We start from the raw sequence: 20,519 nt of genomic DNA on the forward strand, positions 1-20,519 counted from the left end.
TGGTCCTGTATTTGGCTCCATCCATCTTCCCATCAATTTTAACCATCTTCCCTGTCCCTGCTGAAGAAAAGCAGGCCCAAACCATGATGCTGCCACCACCATGTTTGACAGTGGGGATGGTGTGTTGCTTTTACGCCAAACATAACGTTTTGCATTGTTGCCAATTTTTCAGTTTTTGATTTGTTAAAAAAGTTTGAAATATACAATAAATGTCGTTCCACTTCATGATTGTGTCCCACTTGTTGTTGATTCTTCACAAAAAAATACAGTTTTATATCTTTATGTTTGAAGCCTGAAATGTGGCAAAATGTCGCAAAGTTAAAGGGGGCCGAATACTTTCGCAAGGCACTGTATTTGGTATAACGTTAGCTCAAACAAATCCAAAATAAATGTAATTTAGCTTCTCTCTCGTTCTCGTTTGGGCATTTTGAAATAAATTGATCACACTCTCAAGTAACATATCGAGTTTGTGATCAACTGTTACATAAGAGTTAGCGTGAAGTTAAATATATAATGGCGGCTAGATTAATTTTGATATAAATGACTGCTCGATTTGTGGCACTCTTCATCGATTGGTGTTCTTCTCGGCCCGAATTTTACGTTCATCTTGAACGTGGAAAGTGATTGGTTCAAATTACAACACTTCTTTTAAATGATTTGTTGTTGAGAGATGGGCGTGTTCAGGAATATTTACCCAAAGCAGAAAAAAACATCATGGCCGCTGCCGTAGTACGAGGCATTGGCTCTAACCTTGCTAAAAACCTTCGAGAGATTCGTCTACATTTGTGCCAGACATCGCCTGCGAGTCAAGGAGCAAGGTAATTTCTCAAACGTGACGGCAGTTATATGTTCACGGAATCGAATCCAATATTAGAATAATCACCATAGCTATGTTAGGTACTTCGCTAGCGGTCACCGCGTTACTCATAACTAGCACAAGCTACTGCACTGCCAGACGGGTGTTAACGTTACATGTGAACATAGTAGGTTAGCAAACAATTGCAATCAGCTCAACTGAAATCATTTGCAGACCACTCACCTATCTAGCTAGTTACAGCTCTACAACATCCTTTATAATATTTATTTATGAGGCCGCTTTATCAGTCAGCTGCATTGCGCTTTCCCGTTACCAGTGAGACAATTGTCTCCCTTGTTTAATAGATGGTTATTTCACTACTATGGAATAGTAACTAGCATTATGAAATGGTGAAATAACTATTTCACTGTTCTCCATGTTCTTCAGGGATTTTGTGGAGCAGCACTATGTGGAACTGAAGAAGGCAAACCCCACATTCCCCATCCTCATCAGGGAGTGCTCAGGTGTTCAGCCTAAGCTTTGGGCAAGATATGGTGAGAGCATTGTTTCAGTAGCTAGGTGATTAACATGTTTCACTGTATGCCAATTCAACTGCAATGTTTATGGCCATGTATTCATTTGGTTCTTTCAAATGTACCTGTTTTGCAGCTTTTGGGAAAGAGAGCAGTGTGGCCCTTGACAATATGAATGCTGACCAAGTGGCTAAAGCGCTGGAGACAGTTGTGAAATCAAAAGCATGACCAATCCAGCTGCCCCGAAGACAGTGATTTGTAAATTACATATGTATCACATCTCTATTGCTGTTTTAATAAATCTGAGTACTAACTTGTGACCATCTGCTGCGTTGATGTGTTCATTGTTTGTGTGTTCATGTGAATTTCATTCCATTCATAGGAATGTGAAGCTTGTAGGAGTGCTGCAGTTGATAAGTAAATGAGTTGATGTGCACCCAATACTGTCAAACTCAGAAGGTTAAAGAAGCTTGTTCTATACCCAATGGTCTCTCCGAGACAATGCGACCAGGCTATCCGCATTGCAGTGCAAGGTTCATACACAAGTGTCTGGCAACAATGTAGTTTTATATTCATGCTATAGATAAACACTTCAGTAATTAGCTTTTAAGTAAAGAAACCAGATTAAAATAACCATGTTCATCATTATCAATAAACGATCAGAAATGACAAATGGGAGAGGAGTTCATTGTTTTCACAAGAATGTGACTGAAATATTTTAATCCCTTTCCTTCCACAGAAAGTTCTGTGGCAGTGTTCATAGCTTAAAGACCAGAAAATAAAACTCGCAACATGCTAGATAATATCAGTACTACACTGATAATGTTCTCTAGATAGCCACGCTAAACCAAGCATATATTAATACCTAAAGCATTTTAGAATTGGGTAACTTTGCAAACCCCATCTTCAGTGTATATGCCAACTTTCAGGCAGTGCAAATGTGTTAATTACTATACCCAGTTCAATCAATACTTCGAATAGGAGCGGTATGACTATTTTCCCTTTCCATGTCAACACATGCCTGGTTTAGCAGGGTTACTACATGTATAAAATATATGGTTCAAATCTGTTGGATGTATCACAGATGTTCCCTAAAACAAAGTGGGGGGGATCCTGGACCGAGTTTGGGGAAACCCTGCCCTAAAATGCATGTTTAGAACCATAAGTATACACATGTAGAGGACAGAACTCATTGGACTTGAATGCCCAAACGCTGACTTCATGAAAAGTAGAGAACTGCATACGAAGATGGCTTGTACTAGTGAATATACTCTCTTTACCTTTAAAGTTCTAATGCAGCTGTTTTGTTTTTCTCTTATCAAATCATTTCTGGTTTAAATTAAGTACCTTACTGTGATTGTTTTAAAATAAAATGGTTAAAAAGAGACAAAAGTAGCTTCTTAGCAAAGAGTAATTTCTCAAGCAAGAATTTTGCTTGGACTTTTTGCCTGCACTGGATTTGAATTATGTGTGGTGGAGCTTTCAGCACCCTGTGGCAGCAGTAATGTTAGCATCACCCAAGTGGGTGATACACAGAGTTATCGGAGAGGAGTAGATAGCTAGTTAGCTAACCATCAAGCTACTTAGCCCGGAGCAAGGACATTGGAGACAGGATAGTGAGGTGAGCTGCTGAGGCTGCGGACCTGACTGTGTCACTGACTCTGACCGGCTCCCTCCTCCGTGACCATCCATGCCTGAAGTTCCTCCACCTATAATGCCATCGTAACTGCTTCAATTCGTCATTCATTCTTCCAGTCCCTAGCTTCCCTACTGTGTTACAATGTTATTGTTTTGTTATGTGCTTTGGGATACGCAATTCAGATTTTAGCTGCCATGTATTACAAAATAAAACTAAACAAAGAACAACTAATCACAGAACACATTTTCTAATCTGATGTCATACCTGGCTTCTGGCTCTGTTAAATAATAGATATGGCCTAAATCAGCCCAACCAAAAAACAGACTCTTCCTGTTCAAACTTTGGTTCATGTGACTAGAAATATCTTCTCATGCTAAACCATATCGCTATGATGGTCAATGAACCAGTAATAACACATTGTCTCATTTACTCTCTGTGTGTATATCATGACGAAACCGTCAGATAAATGCTGGAGCAGATGTGTGAGTTTCAGTGAGTAGAGTAAATATGAATGCTAACCGCATGGGCATAGTCTTGTGCTTTCCATGTTGGAACATGACACGTTTGCCGGTTTCCTCCTCTTATTTTTCCTTCCACCAATGCCAACTGCTCATTCCTCTGGTCCAGCCACTTTAAATATAGGAACATCTTCTAACATGAATGATCATTGGCAGATCATTGTCTGCCATTCAGTAAAAAATTATATTGGATCTCAAATACCAATCTGTACTGTGATTTATTTTTGTATTCTTATTGTTATTTCAATCACATTACTACAGTACAGACAACTACAGCAACTATACCACTGAAATACACGTGTGAAAGAGAAGTAGGCTTACTCTAGTAAATGCATAACCATGCATAATCAGTAACCTGTTCAATGAATGAATGCCCATTGACAACTCCCCTATTGGCTGTTACTTTGTGCCGAGGGAGGGGAAGGAAAGAAAATATTTTTCCCTCACAAATAAAATCTTACATGGGTTGACAGAAGAATTGCTAATGGCATTAAATCTCTGTCAATAAACATACAGCCAAGTAAAGTTTCATGTAATCCTGACTAATGCCAGAACAAATCCGGTGAATGTTTTGGTATTATTGCGGTCTAATAAAGTCTAACGCCCTGCTTGCTGTGAGTGTTACAACTACACCCCCTCTCAAAGCAGGTCTTTGCATTTAGGGCATTTGCACCGTATCCTGCGACTCCACACACACTTCAACCACCGAGGACGATTAATCCATCAATTCGCTAGAAAATCAATAGAGTTCACTTTCATGCTCTCTGTTTTGTTGGAACATTCCCTTTCACAAAGCTGTACAGTTTCAAAGTTGTTAATGCTGTGTCTCCTTACAAATACCTACTTCCTTTTTCAGTGTGGGAGGAAAGGACTTTCAAGGACAAAAGGCAAACAGAACGTTTCAAAAACCTCAGTAGCGAAACTATGGAAGACAGCTCTTATGAACTCAGGTTAATAATCGGAGGCACTTCCCTCTCCAGTGGAAAACGGAGAGAGAAAATCAACGTTTCAATGGTGGAATGCCACAGAGCGGTAAAAAACCCACTGTCCGTTTCCTAATGCCCAGGTGGACCATAAATATCCAGTTGCAGCCAAGTTAAACACTAACACTGGAGCTAAAGCTAACCCCCATGGCAGCAGAGACCCTCCTCTGCCCTGGGGCTGGACAACAAGGTTATTCTAGGTACACAGGCATACTTCCTATTCAAAAAAAGAAAACAGTTGACGAAGAAAACATTTGCAGGCATAGATGTTAGTCAGGCAACGTTGGTGGATTCTTGACACTTGACATTGTGCTATGATAACTTTTTGGTGGTGGCGTCACAGGGAAGCAGGAAAATCCTTGCTTTGTGTGAAATCGGATGAACTTCTGGCACACTTTTGTTGCACTGTAAAGGTAATATTGTGCCTAGGGGTATAGAGAGAAGAGGGATGTACTTGTTAGGCAGTGGTGAAAAAAGTACCCAATTGTCATATTTGAGTAAAAGTAGATATACCTTAATAGAAAATGACTCAAGTGAAAGTCACCCAGTAAAATGCAGCTTGAGTAAGTCTAAAAGTATTTGGTTTTAAATATACTTAAGTATCAAAAGTAAATGCAATTGCTAAACTAATACATAAGTATCAAAAGTAAAAGTATAAATCATTCCAAATTCTCCATATTAATAAATCCAGATAGCACCATTTTATTTTATTTTTTTAACATTTATTGATAGCCAGATGCACACTCCAACACTCAGACATAATTTACAAATGAAGTATTTGGAACATGACACATTTCCCTGTTGCCTACCACCTCCATTTTCCGCCAGATCAGAGACAGTAGTGATGACCAGGGATGTTCTCTTTATAAGGGTGTGAATTGGACCATTTTCCTGTCCCGTTAAGCATTAAAAAAAAATAACTTTTGGGTGTCAAGGAAAATATATGGGGTGAAAAGTACATTATCTTCGATAGGAATGTAGTGGGGTAAAAGTTGTCAAAAATATAAATAGTCAAGTAAAGTACAGATACCCCCAAAAACGACTTAAGTAGAACTTTAAAGTATTTTACTTAAGTACTTTACATCCCTGTTGTTAGTGTGTGTGTTTTATTTGACAGCATGAAGCGTACCATGTGAAAACACAAGTATATTGCAGGGGCCTCTAATGGTGACAGGTAAATCTGATTCTCCATCAATCTTACATATACAGTTGAAGTTGGATGTTTACATATACAGTGCCTTGCGAAAGTATTCGGCCCCCTTGAACTTTGCAACCTTTTGCCACATTTCAGGCTTCAAACATAAAGATATAAAACTGTATTTTTTTGTGAAGAATCAACAACAAGTGGGACACAATCATGAAGTGGAACGACATTTATTGGATATTTCAAACTTTTTTAACAAATCAAAAACGGAAAAATTGGGCGTGCAAAATTATTCAGCCCCCTTAAGTTAATACTTTGTAGCGCCACCTTTTGCTGCGATTACAGCTGTAAGTCGCTTGGGGTATGTCTCTATCAGTTTTGCACATCGAGAGACTGAAATTTTTTCCCATTCCTCCTTGCAAAACAGCTCGAGCTCAGTGAGGTTGGATGGAGAGCATTTGTGAACAGCAGTTTTCAGTTCTTTCCACAGATTCTCGATTGGATTCAGGTCTGGACTTTGACTTGGCCATTCTAACACCTGGATATGTTTATTTTTGAACCATTCCATTGTAGATTTTGCTTTATGTTTTGGATCATTGTCTTGTTGGAAGACAAATCTCCGTCCCAGTCTCAGGTCTTTTGCAGACTCCATCAGGTTTTCTTCCAGAATGGTCCTGTATTTGGCTCCATCCATCTTCCCATCAATTTTAACCATCTTCCCTGTCCCTGCTGAAGAAAAGCAGGACCAAACCATGATGCTGCCACCACCATGTTTGATAGTGGGGATGGTGGGTTCAGTGTGATGAGCTGTGTTGCTTTTACGCCAAACATAACGTTTTGCATTGTTGCCAAAAAGTTCAATTTTGGTTTCATCTGACCAGAGCACCTTCTTCCACATGTTTGGTGTGTCTCCCAGGTGGCTTGTGGCAAACTTTAAACAACACTTTTTATGGATATCTTTAAGAAATGGCTTTCTTCTTGCCACTCTTCCATAAAGGCCAGATTTGTGCAATATACGACTGATTGTTGTCCTATGGACAGAGTCTCCCACCTCAGCTGTAGATCTCTGCAGTTCATCCAGAGTGATCATGGGCCTCTTGGCTGCATCTCTGATCAGTCTTCTCCTTGTATGAGCTGAAAGTTTAGAGGGACGGCCAGGTCTTGGTAGATTTGCAGTGGTCTGATACTCCTTCCATTTCAATATTATCGCTTGCACAGTGCTCCTTGGGATGTTTAAAGCTTGGGAAATCTTTTTGTATCCAAATCCGGCTTTAAACTTCTTCACAACAGTATCTCGGACCTGCCTGGTGTGTTCCTTGTTCTTCATGATGCTCTCTACGCTTTTAACGGACCTCTGAGACTATCACAGTGCAGGTGCATTTATACGGAGACTTGATTACACACAGGTGGATTGTATTTATCATCATTAGTCATTTAGGTCAACATTGGATCATTCAGAGATCCTCACTGAACTTCTGGAGAGAGTTTGCTGCACTGAAAGTAAAGGGGCTGAATAATTTTGCACGCCCAATTTTTCAGTTTTTGATTTGTTAAAAAAGTTTGAAATATCCAATAAATGTCGTTCCACTTCATGATTGTGTCCCACTTGTTGTTGATTCTTCACAAAAAAACAGTTTTATATCTTTATGTTTGAAGCCTGAAATGTGGCAAAAGGTTGCAAAGTTCAAGGGGGCCGAATACTTTCGCAAGGCACTGTACCATAGCCAAATACATTTAAACTCTTGTTTTTCACAATTCCTGACATTTAACCCTAGTAAAAAGTCCCTGTCTTAGGTCAGTTAGGATCACCACTTTATTTTAAGAATGTGACATGTCAAAATAATAGTAGAGAGAATGATTTATTTCAGCTTTTATTTCATTCATCATATGTGGGTCAGAAGTTTACATACACTCAATTAGAATTGGTAGCATTGCCTTTAAATTGTTTAACTTGGGTCAAACGTCCACAAGCTTCCCACAATAAGTTGGGTGAATTTTGGCCCAATCCTCCTGACAGATCTGGTGTAACTGAGTCAGGTTTATAGGCCTCCTTGCCTATACGCCTTGCCTACACGCTGTTTCAGTTCTGCCCACAAATTGTCTATAGGATTGAGGTCCGGGCTTTGTGATGGCCACTCCAATACCTTGACTTTGTTGTCCTTAAGCCATTTTGCCACAACTTTGGAAGTATGCTTGGGTCATTGTCCATTTGGTAGACCCATTTGCGACCAAGCTTTATCTTCCTGACTGATGTCTTGAGATGTTGCTTCAATATATCCACATAATTCCCCTTCCTCATGATGCCATCTATTTTGTGAAGTGCACCAGTCCGCAACGAACCCCCAGAACTGAAGCAACGCACCCCCAGAACATGATGCTGCCACCCCAGTGCTTCACGGTTGGGATGGTGTTCTTCGGCTTGTAAGCCTCCCCTTTATTCCTCCAAACATAGTGATGGTCATTATGGCCAAACAGTTCTATTTTGTTTCATCAGACCAGAGGACATTTCTCCAAAAAGTATGATTTTGTCCCCATGTGCAGTTGCAAACCGTAGTTTGGCTTTTTTTGTGGTGGTTTTGGAGCAGTGGCTTCTTCCTTGCTGAGCGGCCTTTCAGGTTATGTCGATATAGGACTCGTTTGACTGTGGAAATAGATACTTTTGTACCTGTTTCCTCCAGCATCTTCACAAGGTCCTTTGCTGTTGTTTTGAGATTGATTTGCACCTTTCGCACCAAAGTACGTTCATCTGTAGGAGACAGAACGAGTCTCCTTCCTGAGTAGTATGACGTCTGCGTGGTCCCATGGTGTTTATACTTGCGTACTATTATTTGTACAGATGAACGTGGTACCTTCAGGCATTTGGAAATTGCTCCCAAGGATGAACCAGACTTGAACCAGTCTACCATTTTTTGTAGAGACTTGTGGAGGTCTTGGCTGATTTATTTGGATTTCCCATGATGTCAAGCAAAGTGTGAAGGTAGGCCTTGAAATACATCCACAGGTACACCTCCAATTGACTCAAATGATGTCACCTAGCCCATCAGAAGCTTCTAAAGCCATGACATCATTTTCTGGAATTTTCCAAGCTGTTTAAAGCCACAGTCAGCTTAGTGTATGTCAACTTCTGACCCACTGTAAATAATTATTGGAAAAATTACTTGTGTCATGCACAAAGTAGATGTCCTAACCGACTTGCCAAAACTATAGTTTGTTAACAAGAAATTTGTGGAGTGGTTGAAAAACAAGTTTTAATGACTCCAACCTAAGTGCATGTAAACTTCCGACTTCAACTGTACCTTCTCTTTGTAGCCACATCCTAGCCGAGGGCATGGAGTCTATAAAGGGATATGTAATGCAGTGCTAGATTACTGCACACATAGACTGATTAGGAGGTAGGTGTCCTGTTTCATGATTCTCTCCTCTAAAGGGCATGGTCCCTCACACAACCTCTGGAATACAGCAGTAGCCACAGCATAAGCCTACATGTAGGTGGACTGAAGCCTACCTACTCCCATTCTGACATTAAATAATATAGTTACTATCATGTCATGAAAATATAAAGTATGTCGTAGAACTTTTGAAATGCAGCTCCTTAAATAACACGGGCATGCTTGAGCACAAGAAAGGCCTAATTGTGGCATGTTCACTGTAGCCTACTCCCATTCTAACTGTAATAATAGAGCGATTCTACCCGTAATCCGAGATTTTTGATTTATGTTCGTTTAAAAAATAACTTGTAGCATAAGAAAAATGATTTTTTCCCAATGCAGGGTCTAGACAACTTTCCTTGAGATGAGCCGCACCGGGCTTTTCTTGTACCAGGGGCAGAGGGTGGGTCCATGAAGGGGTCTTGTTTCATGTTCGGTGATGAGACGCGGGCGGAGTTAACAACAACCACTGAGAGGAGAAATAGTGGAAAAGATAGGCTAATGTAGGCTACTGTAAATATCAAACCATACTTGGCCGGCCAGTGTTTAGTGGGGACTAGGGAATGGTTATCAGCGCGCCTGGAAACGATGCAACTTTATAATGTGCAGTAGTAGCTTTCAAAGTTTAGAGGTCAAGTTTACAGAAGAGAAGCTTGGACGTTGTAAACGCAGAAGACCGTCATGATGACGAATGAGAATCTGCGGCAGAAACAATGTTTCCACTCTGCATCCTAGGATCATCAATTACGCGCGTGTGTATACGTATTATTTCAAGAATGTGTGTAATGCAAAAAGATAAACCAGAGACTAGAGTGCGAGTACCCTAACGACTCTGTCCAAGTGCACTCTAAAATCAGTAAAAATGCACGCAGTTACCAGCCTCTCAATGGTCAGTTTGCTAAGTTTTGGCTACCTATCCATGGACTGGATCAAGCCGAATCAAGTGGAGGAGCACACTCAAAACGATGCCTCTATTACGTTTGCGCCTAAGCAACCACCACACATTATATTCATACTGACGGATGACCAAGGCTTCAATGACATAGGTTATCACAACCCGGACATTCGGACTCCAACTCTGGACAAACTGGCCGCGGAGGGGGTGAAGCTGGAGAATTACTATGTTCAACCTATCTGCACTCCGTCACGCAGTCAGTTGATCACGGGCAGGTAAGCATAAAAGCCTCACCATCAGCATCAAGCGTTTTGACACGGAAATCCTTGAACATATGCTTGTAATTGGTTCTCTTGATCACAGATTAAACATAACACGTATTGTTTTATGTAGGCAACATTATCGGCAATGACAGTGTACAGCCAGGTGAGTAATTACAAGTATAGAGAAACCACAAAACGTTATAATGCATCATCTCCTGATCAAGATGCTGGTTATGTTTGGTGATAAATATGTGCATGCATGGTACAAGGCATTCCTTTGTTAGCCAACTTGTTCCCCTTAGGGCCTTAGAGTCCCTACGACTCAGAGTCCCTAAAAAAATCTGTCATTCTGCCCCTGAACAAGGCAGTTAACCCATTGTTCCTAGGCTGTCACTGTAAATAAGAATTTGTTCTTAACTGACTTGCCTAGTTAAATAAAGGTATTTAAAAAAAAGACTGAACAGTGCAGTGCCCTAACATATGTAGAGTACTTTGAAATGTCTCATCCAGCACTGAAAACAACTGTTAAATGTTTGCACTGATGCTCTGTCCCTTGAGCTGACTCATCCAGAGCAACCTCAACATTTACTGGAAGTACTACTGCTGGCATCGACAGTATGTCATAACAGATGAGTTAGATGATCATTCATAAGGTTAGGAATTCTCAGCGAATGAAGGCGAGTTGGGAAAGCTAAACAACATTGCTTTGTTTTCCCACAGACATTGAACAGAGATTGAATACATCTACAATAGAGGTCAGGGATACTGTCATTTGCCAAATAGTCACTTATTCTACTATAACTTACCAGGAAAGAGCTGTAAACTGTTGGGGAAGATCAATGCTGTAGTAGATACCTCTGTTACTACCCAGGGTACATGAGCAGAAACATCTGCTGTTGAGAGCAACGTGGAGAGCTGCAGGATGAGGCCAGTATTGTGAAACAATGGATGAGGGCTGCTAAAGACTGGATAAACACAACCATATGAGCGCCCGGGTAGGAAAATAATTGAAAGGGAACGACACGAATGCTTAGACGGAGTCCTTGCCTCCTCAATGTTCATTTGTCTGAAACACACACGGGCTATATTCCCTCTATCATTAGTACTCAGAGTAGGTTGTACTTGTTGATATGTCCTAACATCTCTTAAAGTTCACAGCTTGGGGGAGGTCTTATCAGGACAATGTACGTTTGTGGAAACATTTTGTGAAAGTGGATTGCTAGGAGCTCTGTGTAATTTTTTTCATTGCAGGGTTTGCTTGACCGACATACCACACAGCTGCTGCTCTGCTTCCTGAACAATAACTGTGGGGCCGTCAGTGTGTGTGTGTGTGTGTGTGTGTGTGTGTGTGTGTGTGTGTGGGGGGGGTGGTTCCTCTCTATGTTTCTTCCTAGGTTTTGGCCTTTTTAGGGAGTTTTTCCTAGCCAACGTGCTTCTACACCTGCATTGCTTGCTGTTTGGGGTTTTAGGCTGGGTTTCTGTACAGCACTTTGAGATATCAGCCGATATACGAAGGGCTATATAAATACATTTGATATTGATTTGATTTGATTTGTGTGTGTGTGTGTGTGTGTTTTGTGTGTGTGTGTGTGTGTGTGTGTGTGTGTGTGTGTGTGTGTGCGTGCGTGCGTGCGTGCGTGTGTGCATGTAATGGGGTTGGTTGGTAGCCTGTCACTAGAGGATCTCTCGCAGAAAGACACAGTTCACCCCAGTGTTTCTAAGAAGATTTGAATGAGCTGTTTTCTCTCCAGCAACTCTCAGCTAATGAACAACCCACAGGGGGGGGGGGGGAACAGGAGCAAGACAGTTGTTTTTTTGGGCTGAGGAGTGAGGACATGACACACTCCCTATGTGCCTGAAAGAGATGTGGACGGAAGGCCAAGGCCTAATAGACACCATCCTATTGGCTGTTATTAAAGCTGTGAGGAAGGGAGAGAGAGGGAGAATAGAGCCATGGACTGTTTCTGTATAGGTGTGTGCATATCTGCACTGCGTCACCCATTACATGAACTCTCAGTGGACTCTCTCTCACCACATGCTCATTTGGACTTTGGTGTGGGTCGTGGGAGGAAGGGACTTGGTCTGAAGGAAGTGGAGTGCGTCTGCTTACTGCAGTGTAGACCACCCAAATATCAGACCACGCTAAGAACCTGGGTGGGTGGCCAGACAAACGTTATATATGGAAAGGTGCAAGTGTTTTCAAGTGGTACAGTGTAACTGTAGTACTACACAGTAATAAAAATAGGTACATGTTCAGGACGGATGAAAACTTCAATATTTCTTCTATTAACTGGAATGTTTTGGTATTTCTGTTAGTGGCCGCAGCACCTTTTCAACATCAGCCATTGTGGTGTTTACTATAGTTCAATAGGGGGATATACTCGTTCTTCTGATTCCTGCAACATTCCTTTGCTCTCTCACCCATATCCTTGCAAAGTATCCCAACAGTACCCTTCTCCTTCCCTGGTGGGTGACAAGCTGTTGTACACTTCTGGCTGAAAACAGATGCTAATGTTTAGAAGAGTTTCCTTCAAGACTAATTGACTTAATGAATTGCCTTTTATGTCTTGCAAGCTGCAGTCAGGCTGTAAAACAAGCTTTGCCAACCACCTAGTAATTTAATGGTTGGTAGATCACAGCCTACTTATCTGTGTGGAAAGTGTATCTTCAATAAGAGTGTTCTCAGCATCATGACTCTATTTATCAGCTCCAGCGTTGAATGGGTTTATTTTACACAATGAATGAAGATGAATAAGATTAGCTGTTGGACATTATTTCTCCCTACACAGATACCAGATCCACACAGGCCTCCAGCACTCTATCATCCGGCCTCGCCAGCCCAACTGCCTCCCCCTGGACATGACCACGCTCCCACAGCGGCTGCAGGAAGCGGGGTACGCTACTCACATGGTGGGCAAATGGCACCTTGGCTTCTACAGGAAGGAGTGTCTGCCCACGCGCCGAGGCTTCCACAGCTACTTTGGCTCTCTGACGGGCAGCGTGGACTACTACACGTATGGCTCCTGTGACGGACCAGGCCTGTGTGGCTACGACCTCCACGAGGGGGAAACCGTGGCCTGGGGCCGTGGAGGCAAGTTCTCCACCCACCTCTACACGCAGAGGGTACGCAAGATCCTATCCACTCACGATCCGTCCCGCCAGCCTCTGTTCATGTTCCTCTCCCTCCAGGCTGTCCACACGCCCCTTCAGTCACCCAAGGCCTACATCTACCCCTACCGCGGGATGGGGAACGTAGCCAGAAGGAAGTACGCAGCCATGGTGTCCATCGTCGACGAGGCTGTACGCAATGTCACCTACGCTCTGCGCAAGTACGGCTACTACCGCAACAGTGTGCTCATCTTCTCCACTGACAACGGTGCCCAGCCGTTCACTGGGGGGAGTAACTGGCCCCTGCGAGGGCGTAAGGGGACCTACTGGGAGGGAGGCATCCGTGGGGTGGGCTTCGTACACAGCCCCCTGCTGCGTCACAAGCGGAGGGTTTCCAAGGCCCTCTTGCACATCACTGACTGGTACCCAACCCTGGTTGGTCTGGCTGGGGGTAACGTGTCACAGACTGAGGGTCTTGACGGCTACAATGTATGGCCAACTATCAGTGAGGGCAGGGAGTCCCCACGCCTGGAGATCCTCCATAACATTGACCCACTCCACCGGCGCTCTGGCCTGGCGTCTGGGTCTGGACAGCAGGCCCAGCATGTGTGGGACACCTCGGTCCAAGCTGCCATCCGGGTGGGGGACTGGAAGCTGCTAACAGGGGACCCGGGCCATGGAGACTGGGTCCCACCACAGGTACTGGCCAACTTCCCAGGCAGCTGGTGGAACCTGGAGCGGAACACTGAGGGAACAGGGAAGTCTGTGTGGCTCTTCAACATCACAGGAGACCCCTATGAACGCAGTGACATGGCTGTGCAGAGGCCTGATGTGGTCAAGAAGCTGCTAGAACGTCTGGCCTACTACAACTGCACTGCCGTCCCTGTTAGGTTCCCCACCGACGATCCCCGGGCCAATCCAGACCGCAACGGGGGGGCCTGGGTACCCTGGGTCGGGGGGGACGAGGACGAGCCGAAATGGAACGGGGTTTATAAGAAAGGGAGGAATAAAAAGAAGAAGAAATGCAAGCTGTGCAAACTGAGATCCTTTTTCAAGAAACTGAATACAAGGATAATGTCCAATAGAATATGAGGTGGGAAAGTCAATGACACTCAGTCACAAGTAGCCTATACATTTTACACTGCAAGAGTAATCTGAGCCAGCAAACACGTTGTGTGTGTGTGACAATGGAAAATGATGTTTACTATCCTGCATCTCGTTGAGTGTGCTGTCATATGTTTTTTGGATGTAGGACTATTGGGTTCTATTGTGTTTATAAAATGTTCTATTTGATCCACTTGTAGTGCGTAGCTAAGTGAATTCAACATGTTTATGTTGACCTACTCACTTGGGGTTATTTCAGCAGTAGTGACATGAACTGACCTGTTTTACTTTTCTATATTTTTGAAAACATCTAAGTTAATTCAACAGAAGCTAATGGGTGATTCCTCGTGAACAAAACAAGCCCATGATTTTGGGGACTTTCATATCATTTAATCGATAGAAGAGTCCTTTGGAGGAAGGATTGTTGACATGTATTTGACATTTGTATCTTTTTTGGCCTTACCTGGGCCTCCTTTTAAAGCTGTGATCCGCGATAGGCAAAACAGAGCCATTGGCCGCACCAAGCGCATTTGTTTTGTAAAAAAACATTTGTAAATCAAATCAAATGTATTTATATAGCCCTTTGTCCATCAGCTGATATCTCAAAGTGCTGTACAGAAACCCAGGATGCAGGTGTTGAAGCACGTTGGCTAGGAAAAACTCCCTAGAAAGGCCAAAACCTCGGAAGAAACCTAGAGAGGAACCAGGCTATGAGGGGTGGCCAGTCCTCTTCTGGCTGTGCCGGGTGGAGATTATAACAGAACATGGCCAAGATGTTCAAATGTTCATAAATGACCAGCATGGTCAAATAATAGGTTAGGAAAAGGTAGCACGTCCGGTGAACATGTCAGCTGCAGGCAGAACAGTTGAAACTGGAGCAGCAGCACGGCCAGGTGGACTGGGGACAGCAAGGAGTCATCATGCCAGGTAGTCCTGAGGCATGGTCCTACGGCTCAGGTCCTCCGAGAGAGAGAGAAAGAAAGAGAGAATTAGAGGAAGCATACTTAAATTCACACAGGACACCGGATAAGACAGGAGAAGTACTCCAGATATAAGAAACTGACCCTAGCCCCCCGACACATAAACTACTGCAGCATAAATACTGGAGGCTGAGACAGGAGGGGTCAGGAGATACTGTGGCCCCATCCGATGATACCCCCAGACAGGGCCCAACAGGAAGGATATAAGTAGTACATTCTATACTTTTCTATCGCGTGTGCAATGATGTGCTGATGTCTGAGGGAAAAAACAGTGTTCCCTGTTTAAAAACTTCTTTGCTATTGTAATATTGCAAATGGACATTGCAGTTTCACCGTTACCGATTGCAGCTTTAAGACGCGATAGTGTTTTACAGCTTTCTCTGTAATATGAGTAGTATTTGGAGTTAAATAATAATTGTCTTACATTAATTAATGCATTTTTAAAATATAGACATGTAAAATGTAACATTTTTGATTTGGGAAATGTTTCTATTGTTGAACATAATATATTCAATGGGCATATCTAAGTTCCAGAGTAGGATCTTTGCTAGTTTTAAAGTAATGGTCCATTTTAAAGAGAAATATGTGCATGTTAGGCAGGTTTCCATTGAAGTTTATACTACAAAGCAAAAGCTATGTCGCAAATAACACTGCAACATGTGTAATGGAAACTGCAGCAATAGAATAAATGTTCTAAAGATCAACAAAATGTTTATCCATTTGACAGGGGTGGGTTTTTTTCTTTTGTTTTTCTTTGTTTATTGCGACAAATTATGTAACCCGTGTTTTTTCGAATACATGATGATGGCCGAATAATTTCAAAGGTACGTGGGGCATGGTGATGTCATCACATAACTACAGTGCCTTCAGGAATGATTCATCACATCCCTTGACTTTAAAAAATAAATAAAAATTGCTACAGCCTGAATTTAAAATGGATCAAATGTAGATTTGTTTTGTCACTGGCACACAATACCCCATAATGTCAAAGTGGAATGATGTTTTTCTAGATGTTTACAAATAAAGGAAAAATAAAATCTCGAAATGTCTTGAGTCAATACGTAATCCTACCACTTTGTTATGGCAAACCTAAATACGTTCAGGAGTAAAAATTCACATAAGTTGCATGTACTCCCTCTGTGTGCAATAATAGTGTTTAACAGGTTTTTTTTATGACTAGCTCATCTCTGTAACCCACACAAACAATTATCTGTAAGGTCCCTCAGTCGAGCAGTGAATTTCAAACATAGATTCAACCACAACGACCACTGAGGTTTTCCAGCGTCTAGCAAAAAAGGGCACCTACTGTTTTGTTACATGGGTAAAAATAAAAATATATATCCGTTTGACCATGGTAAAGTTATTAATCACACTTCATATTGCTGTATCAATACACCCAGTCAATACAAAGACACAAACATCCTTCCTAACTCAATTGCCAGAGAGGAAGGAAACCGCTCAGGGATTTCACCATGAGGCCAATGGTGACTTTAAAACAGTTACAGAGTTTAACTGTTATAGGAGAGAAGTTAGATGCTTCAACAACATTGTAGTTACTCCACAATACTAACCTAATTGAAAGAGTGAAAAGAAAGAAACCTGTACAGAATTAAAATATTCCAAAACATGCATTCTGTTTGCAACAAGGCACTAAAGTAATACTCCAAAAATATGGTCTTGAATACAGGTGTTATGTTTGGGGCAAATCCAATGCAACACTTACTGAGTACCACTCTCCATATTTTCAAGCATAGTGGTGGTTGCATCATGTTATGGGTATGCTTGTAATTGTTAAGTGGGGAGTTTTTTAAGGATACAGAAGAAATGTAATAGAGCTAAGCACAGGCAAAATCCTAGAGTAAAACCTGGCTCGGTCTGCTTCCACTCGACACTGGGAGATGAATTCACCTTTCAGCAGGACAATAACCTAAAACACAAGGCCAAATCTACACTGGAGTTGCTTAACAAGAAGACAGTGAATGTTCCTGAGTGGTCTGGTTGCAGTTTTGCCTTAAATTGGCTTGAAAATCTATGGCAAGACTTGAAAATGGCTGTTTAGCAATGATCAACAACCAATTTGACAGAGCTTAAAGAATTTTGAAGAGTATAATTGGCAAATATTGAACTTTCCAAGTGTGCAAAGCTCTTAGACACTTACCCAGAAAGACTCCCCGCTGTAATCGCTGCCAAAGGTGATTCTAATACGAATTGAGTCAGGGGTGTGAATACTTATGTAAATGAGATAATTCTGTATTTCATTTTCAAGAAATGTGCAAATATTTCAAAAAACACGTTGAGACTTTTTCTTTAAGGGGTATTGTGTGTAGATGTGTGATTTAATCCATGTTGATTTCAGGGTGTAATACAACAAAATGTGGAATAAGTCAAGGGGTAGGAATACTTTCTGAAGGCACTGCATAAAGCTCAACTCCACATATGTAAATGCCTACTGCTTGCTAAATCTATTTTTCAACTATATAAAAAAAAAAAAATGTTTCTTTGCAGGATCGTCTTGACTTTCAAGAATGCCACAATTGCTTCGCCTTGCTTTCCTGGTTGGCTGGATGCAAGTTACAACATCCAATTATTTCAGATATACAGGACTGCAAGTCTCACCTTGGCAAGGACCATGGCAATAGGCTCATTTGATTTGACACATGAGAAGTATTAGAATACGGCCCATATTAGTCTACTCTTGCATTCTGTCCATGCTGACTTGTGTGTGCTACCGGAGACATGAAACAAATAGGTGGGAAGGCATACAGGCTGTCGCAAATTGTATCATTTGTCTATAAGTAGCAGAGATCCACTCCAGAACGTTGATATGCATGTAGAGTGTATTATGGTCAACAATATATTGAAGTATTAGCCAGATACATTTTAAAATTATTTTTTCAATATTTTTAAATGTTTGTAAGAAAATACTACTCATATTACATAGCAAGTGGTGAAGCTTCATATGAGACCATTGCCTGCTTTGTAGCACCTACAGAGGAAACGTTATGGAGTCTTAACGAACTTAACAGACATTTAGGTCAGGCCAAAATATCACAAACATTCCAACTTGAATGAATTATTTCCCAATTATGCTTTAAGATACAAATGTCAAATAGATGTCAACAATCCTTCCTCCAAAGGACTCTTCTCTGGATAACCTTTTGTGAATAGCCACAAAATCATGATATTGTGTTGTTCTAGTTTTCACACTAATGTCATATTCCTCTTCACTTCTTTGTGAAACCCACAGACCTCCCCACCTTGACAACAGACACAGACCATTGGTCGCTTCTTATACAAGGCACTTCCTTGAATGTACTGTATGTCATCCTACACCAGCTGATAGGCCAAACTGGTCTCATAGACTTGACGTAACATATTAAATGTCCATCCGGGACACTGAAATTAGTATGATATGTTACGTTTGGCATGGTTAAATAAGACAGATGGATACTTAAGGCAAAGGAAAACTGATAAGAAAAGTGTTGGTGAAATGCTTAGTCCGTAGTTATTATTGTCTGATTGCTCTCTTAATGTCACAACCGTCTGGAAAAAGTTGTTAAGGGGATGTGTTGATAGTGTCTTGTCTCCAACGGAAACCATTAAACTCTGTAGTTAAAGATGCACCATGCAGAAATATCTCAGCCATTTCCTGGTTGAACAGATCTACCACTTCAAAGCTGCAATATGTAACTTTTTGGGAGACAAAACCAAATTAACATAGAAATGTTGTCTAATTGAAAGCAAGTCTAAGAAGTGGTAGATATGTTCTATGTGCGCTATTTCTATGCTTCCCGTTCTTAAGTTTTGTTTTTGCCTCTTTTACTTTGGTTTTGTACACCAGCTTCAAACAGCTGAAAATACTATATATTTGTTTCTGTAAAACATATTTCACAGCGGTTTAGAGGATGCAAAGATTCTCTACACTACACTTGCTTGTTTTGTCACATATTATAATTTTAGCAACCAGGAAATGGCAGAGTGATTTCTGCATAGTGCGTCTTTAATGATTTATTCAGAAGTCTACCAAGAAAGTACTGTAAGCGGAGCTCTTAGCAGTGAATTTAAACACAAAGGTCTGTCTGGTTCTTGTAGCCTTTTCCTGCAGTCAAATGACCTAGTGGCCTCATGGGTGGAATGTTATTCATATTTTTCAGAATTTCATAATTAATCAACTTTTTTTTTTTAATAAACACAGATAATCTGGTGTTTCTATGTCAAACAGTTTTGTTATATTTCAGTCTTCTGTAATGTATATAAAGTGTAGTATTGGGAAGCAAACTCAAAATTGAATATATTTCAACTCTATATCTGACATGGTACAGGTGTCTTCTTTTTTCTAAGCCCATAACCATGTGTGTGAGGTGTATACTTTTGTTTCAAAGTAGATTTGTTTAAGACCCTGATTTTGCCCACTGCAGTAAATAGTTAAACACACTTGGGGACTACTTCTTCTACACACTATAAATAATGTTTTCACCAAAACACTACAGTTTTAGACGGACTCTGCTCTCCGTCTTCCCATTTCCCCGAGAACAGCATGACACAAGCTTTCAGGAAGCTAACCAAGAAAACAACTTAACTGTAGTAGAAAGTCAAAGTATTTACTGTGGCTTTCAAAAAGACTGAAGATCGTTAGAGGAGTGAAAACAGAAAGACTCATCCAAACATAATTACCGGTATCTCTTGACATAATCTTAGGCGTCCAAGAAAAACAAAATGTCCAGGAAAGATACTCGGGCAATTATCTCTTATCTGCAACTGTTCAGTAAACTAGATGTAAATTGATAGTTTAATGGAATGAGATAGCTGACAACATGCTTGGTTGAATCTGGCAACTTAAGAAATATATATATATATATATATATATATATATATATATATATATATATATATATATATATATATATTTTTTCTATCAGAAATTGATTTATCCATTTAATATCATTGGGCTCATGCCCAGAAAAGATATACAGTGCCTTGCGAAAGTATTCGGCCCCCTTGAACTTTGCGACCTTTTGCCACATTTCAGGCTTCAAACATAAAGATATAAAACTGTATTTTTTTGTGAAGAATCAACAACAAGTGGGACACAATCATGAAGTGGAACGACATTTATTGGATATTTCAA

At 41.2% G+C, this 20,519-nt stretch overlaps 2 protein-coding genes across 2 annotated transcripts; both read left to right on the forward strand.

Annotated features, from left to right (window-relative positions):
• Nucleotides 1-696: 696 nt before the first annotated feature.
• On the forward strand, nucleotides 697-1,654 carry LOC110534174 (NADH dehydrogenase [ubiquinone] 1 alpha subcomplex subunit 2). Its single transcript, XM_021618887.3, has 3 exons — nucleotides 697-818; nucleotides 1,244-1,350; nucleotides 1,466-1,654. The coding sequence occupies exons 1-3, from the start codon at nucleotides 715-717 to the stop codon at nucleotides 1,555-1,557; spliced, it is 303 nt and encodes a 100-aa protein (XP_021474562.1). The 5' UTR covers nucleotides 697-714; the 3' UTR covers nucleotides 1,558-1,654.
• Nucleotides 1,655-9,382: 7,728 nt separating this feature from the next.
• LOC110534176 (arylsulfatase I) lies at nucleotides 9,383-19,703 on the forward strand. Its single transcript, XM_021618888.3, has 2 exons — nucleotides 9,383-10,211; nucleotides 12,989-19,703. The coding sequence occupies exons 1-2, from the start codon at nucleotides 9,904-9,906 to the stop codon at nucleotides 14,397-14,399; spliced, it is 1,719 nt and encodes a 572-aa protein (XP_021474563.1). The 5' UTR covers nucleotides 9,383-9,903; the 3' UTR covers nucleotides 14,400-19,703.
• Nucleotides 19,704-20,519: the final 816 nt, after the last annotated feature.

The sequence above is a fragment of the Oncorhynchus mykiss genome, chromosome 10, assembly GCF_057628025.1.
Source record: "Oncorhynchus mykiss isolate SJ-2025 chromosome 10, ASM5762802v1, whole genome shotgun sequence".
Taxonomy (NCBI): Eukaryota; Metazoa; Chordata; class Actinopteri; order Salmoniformes; family Salmonidae; genus Oncorhynchus; species Oncorhynchus mykiss.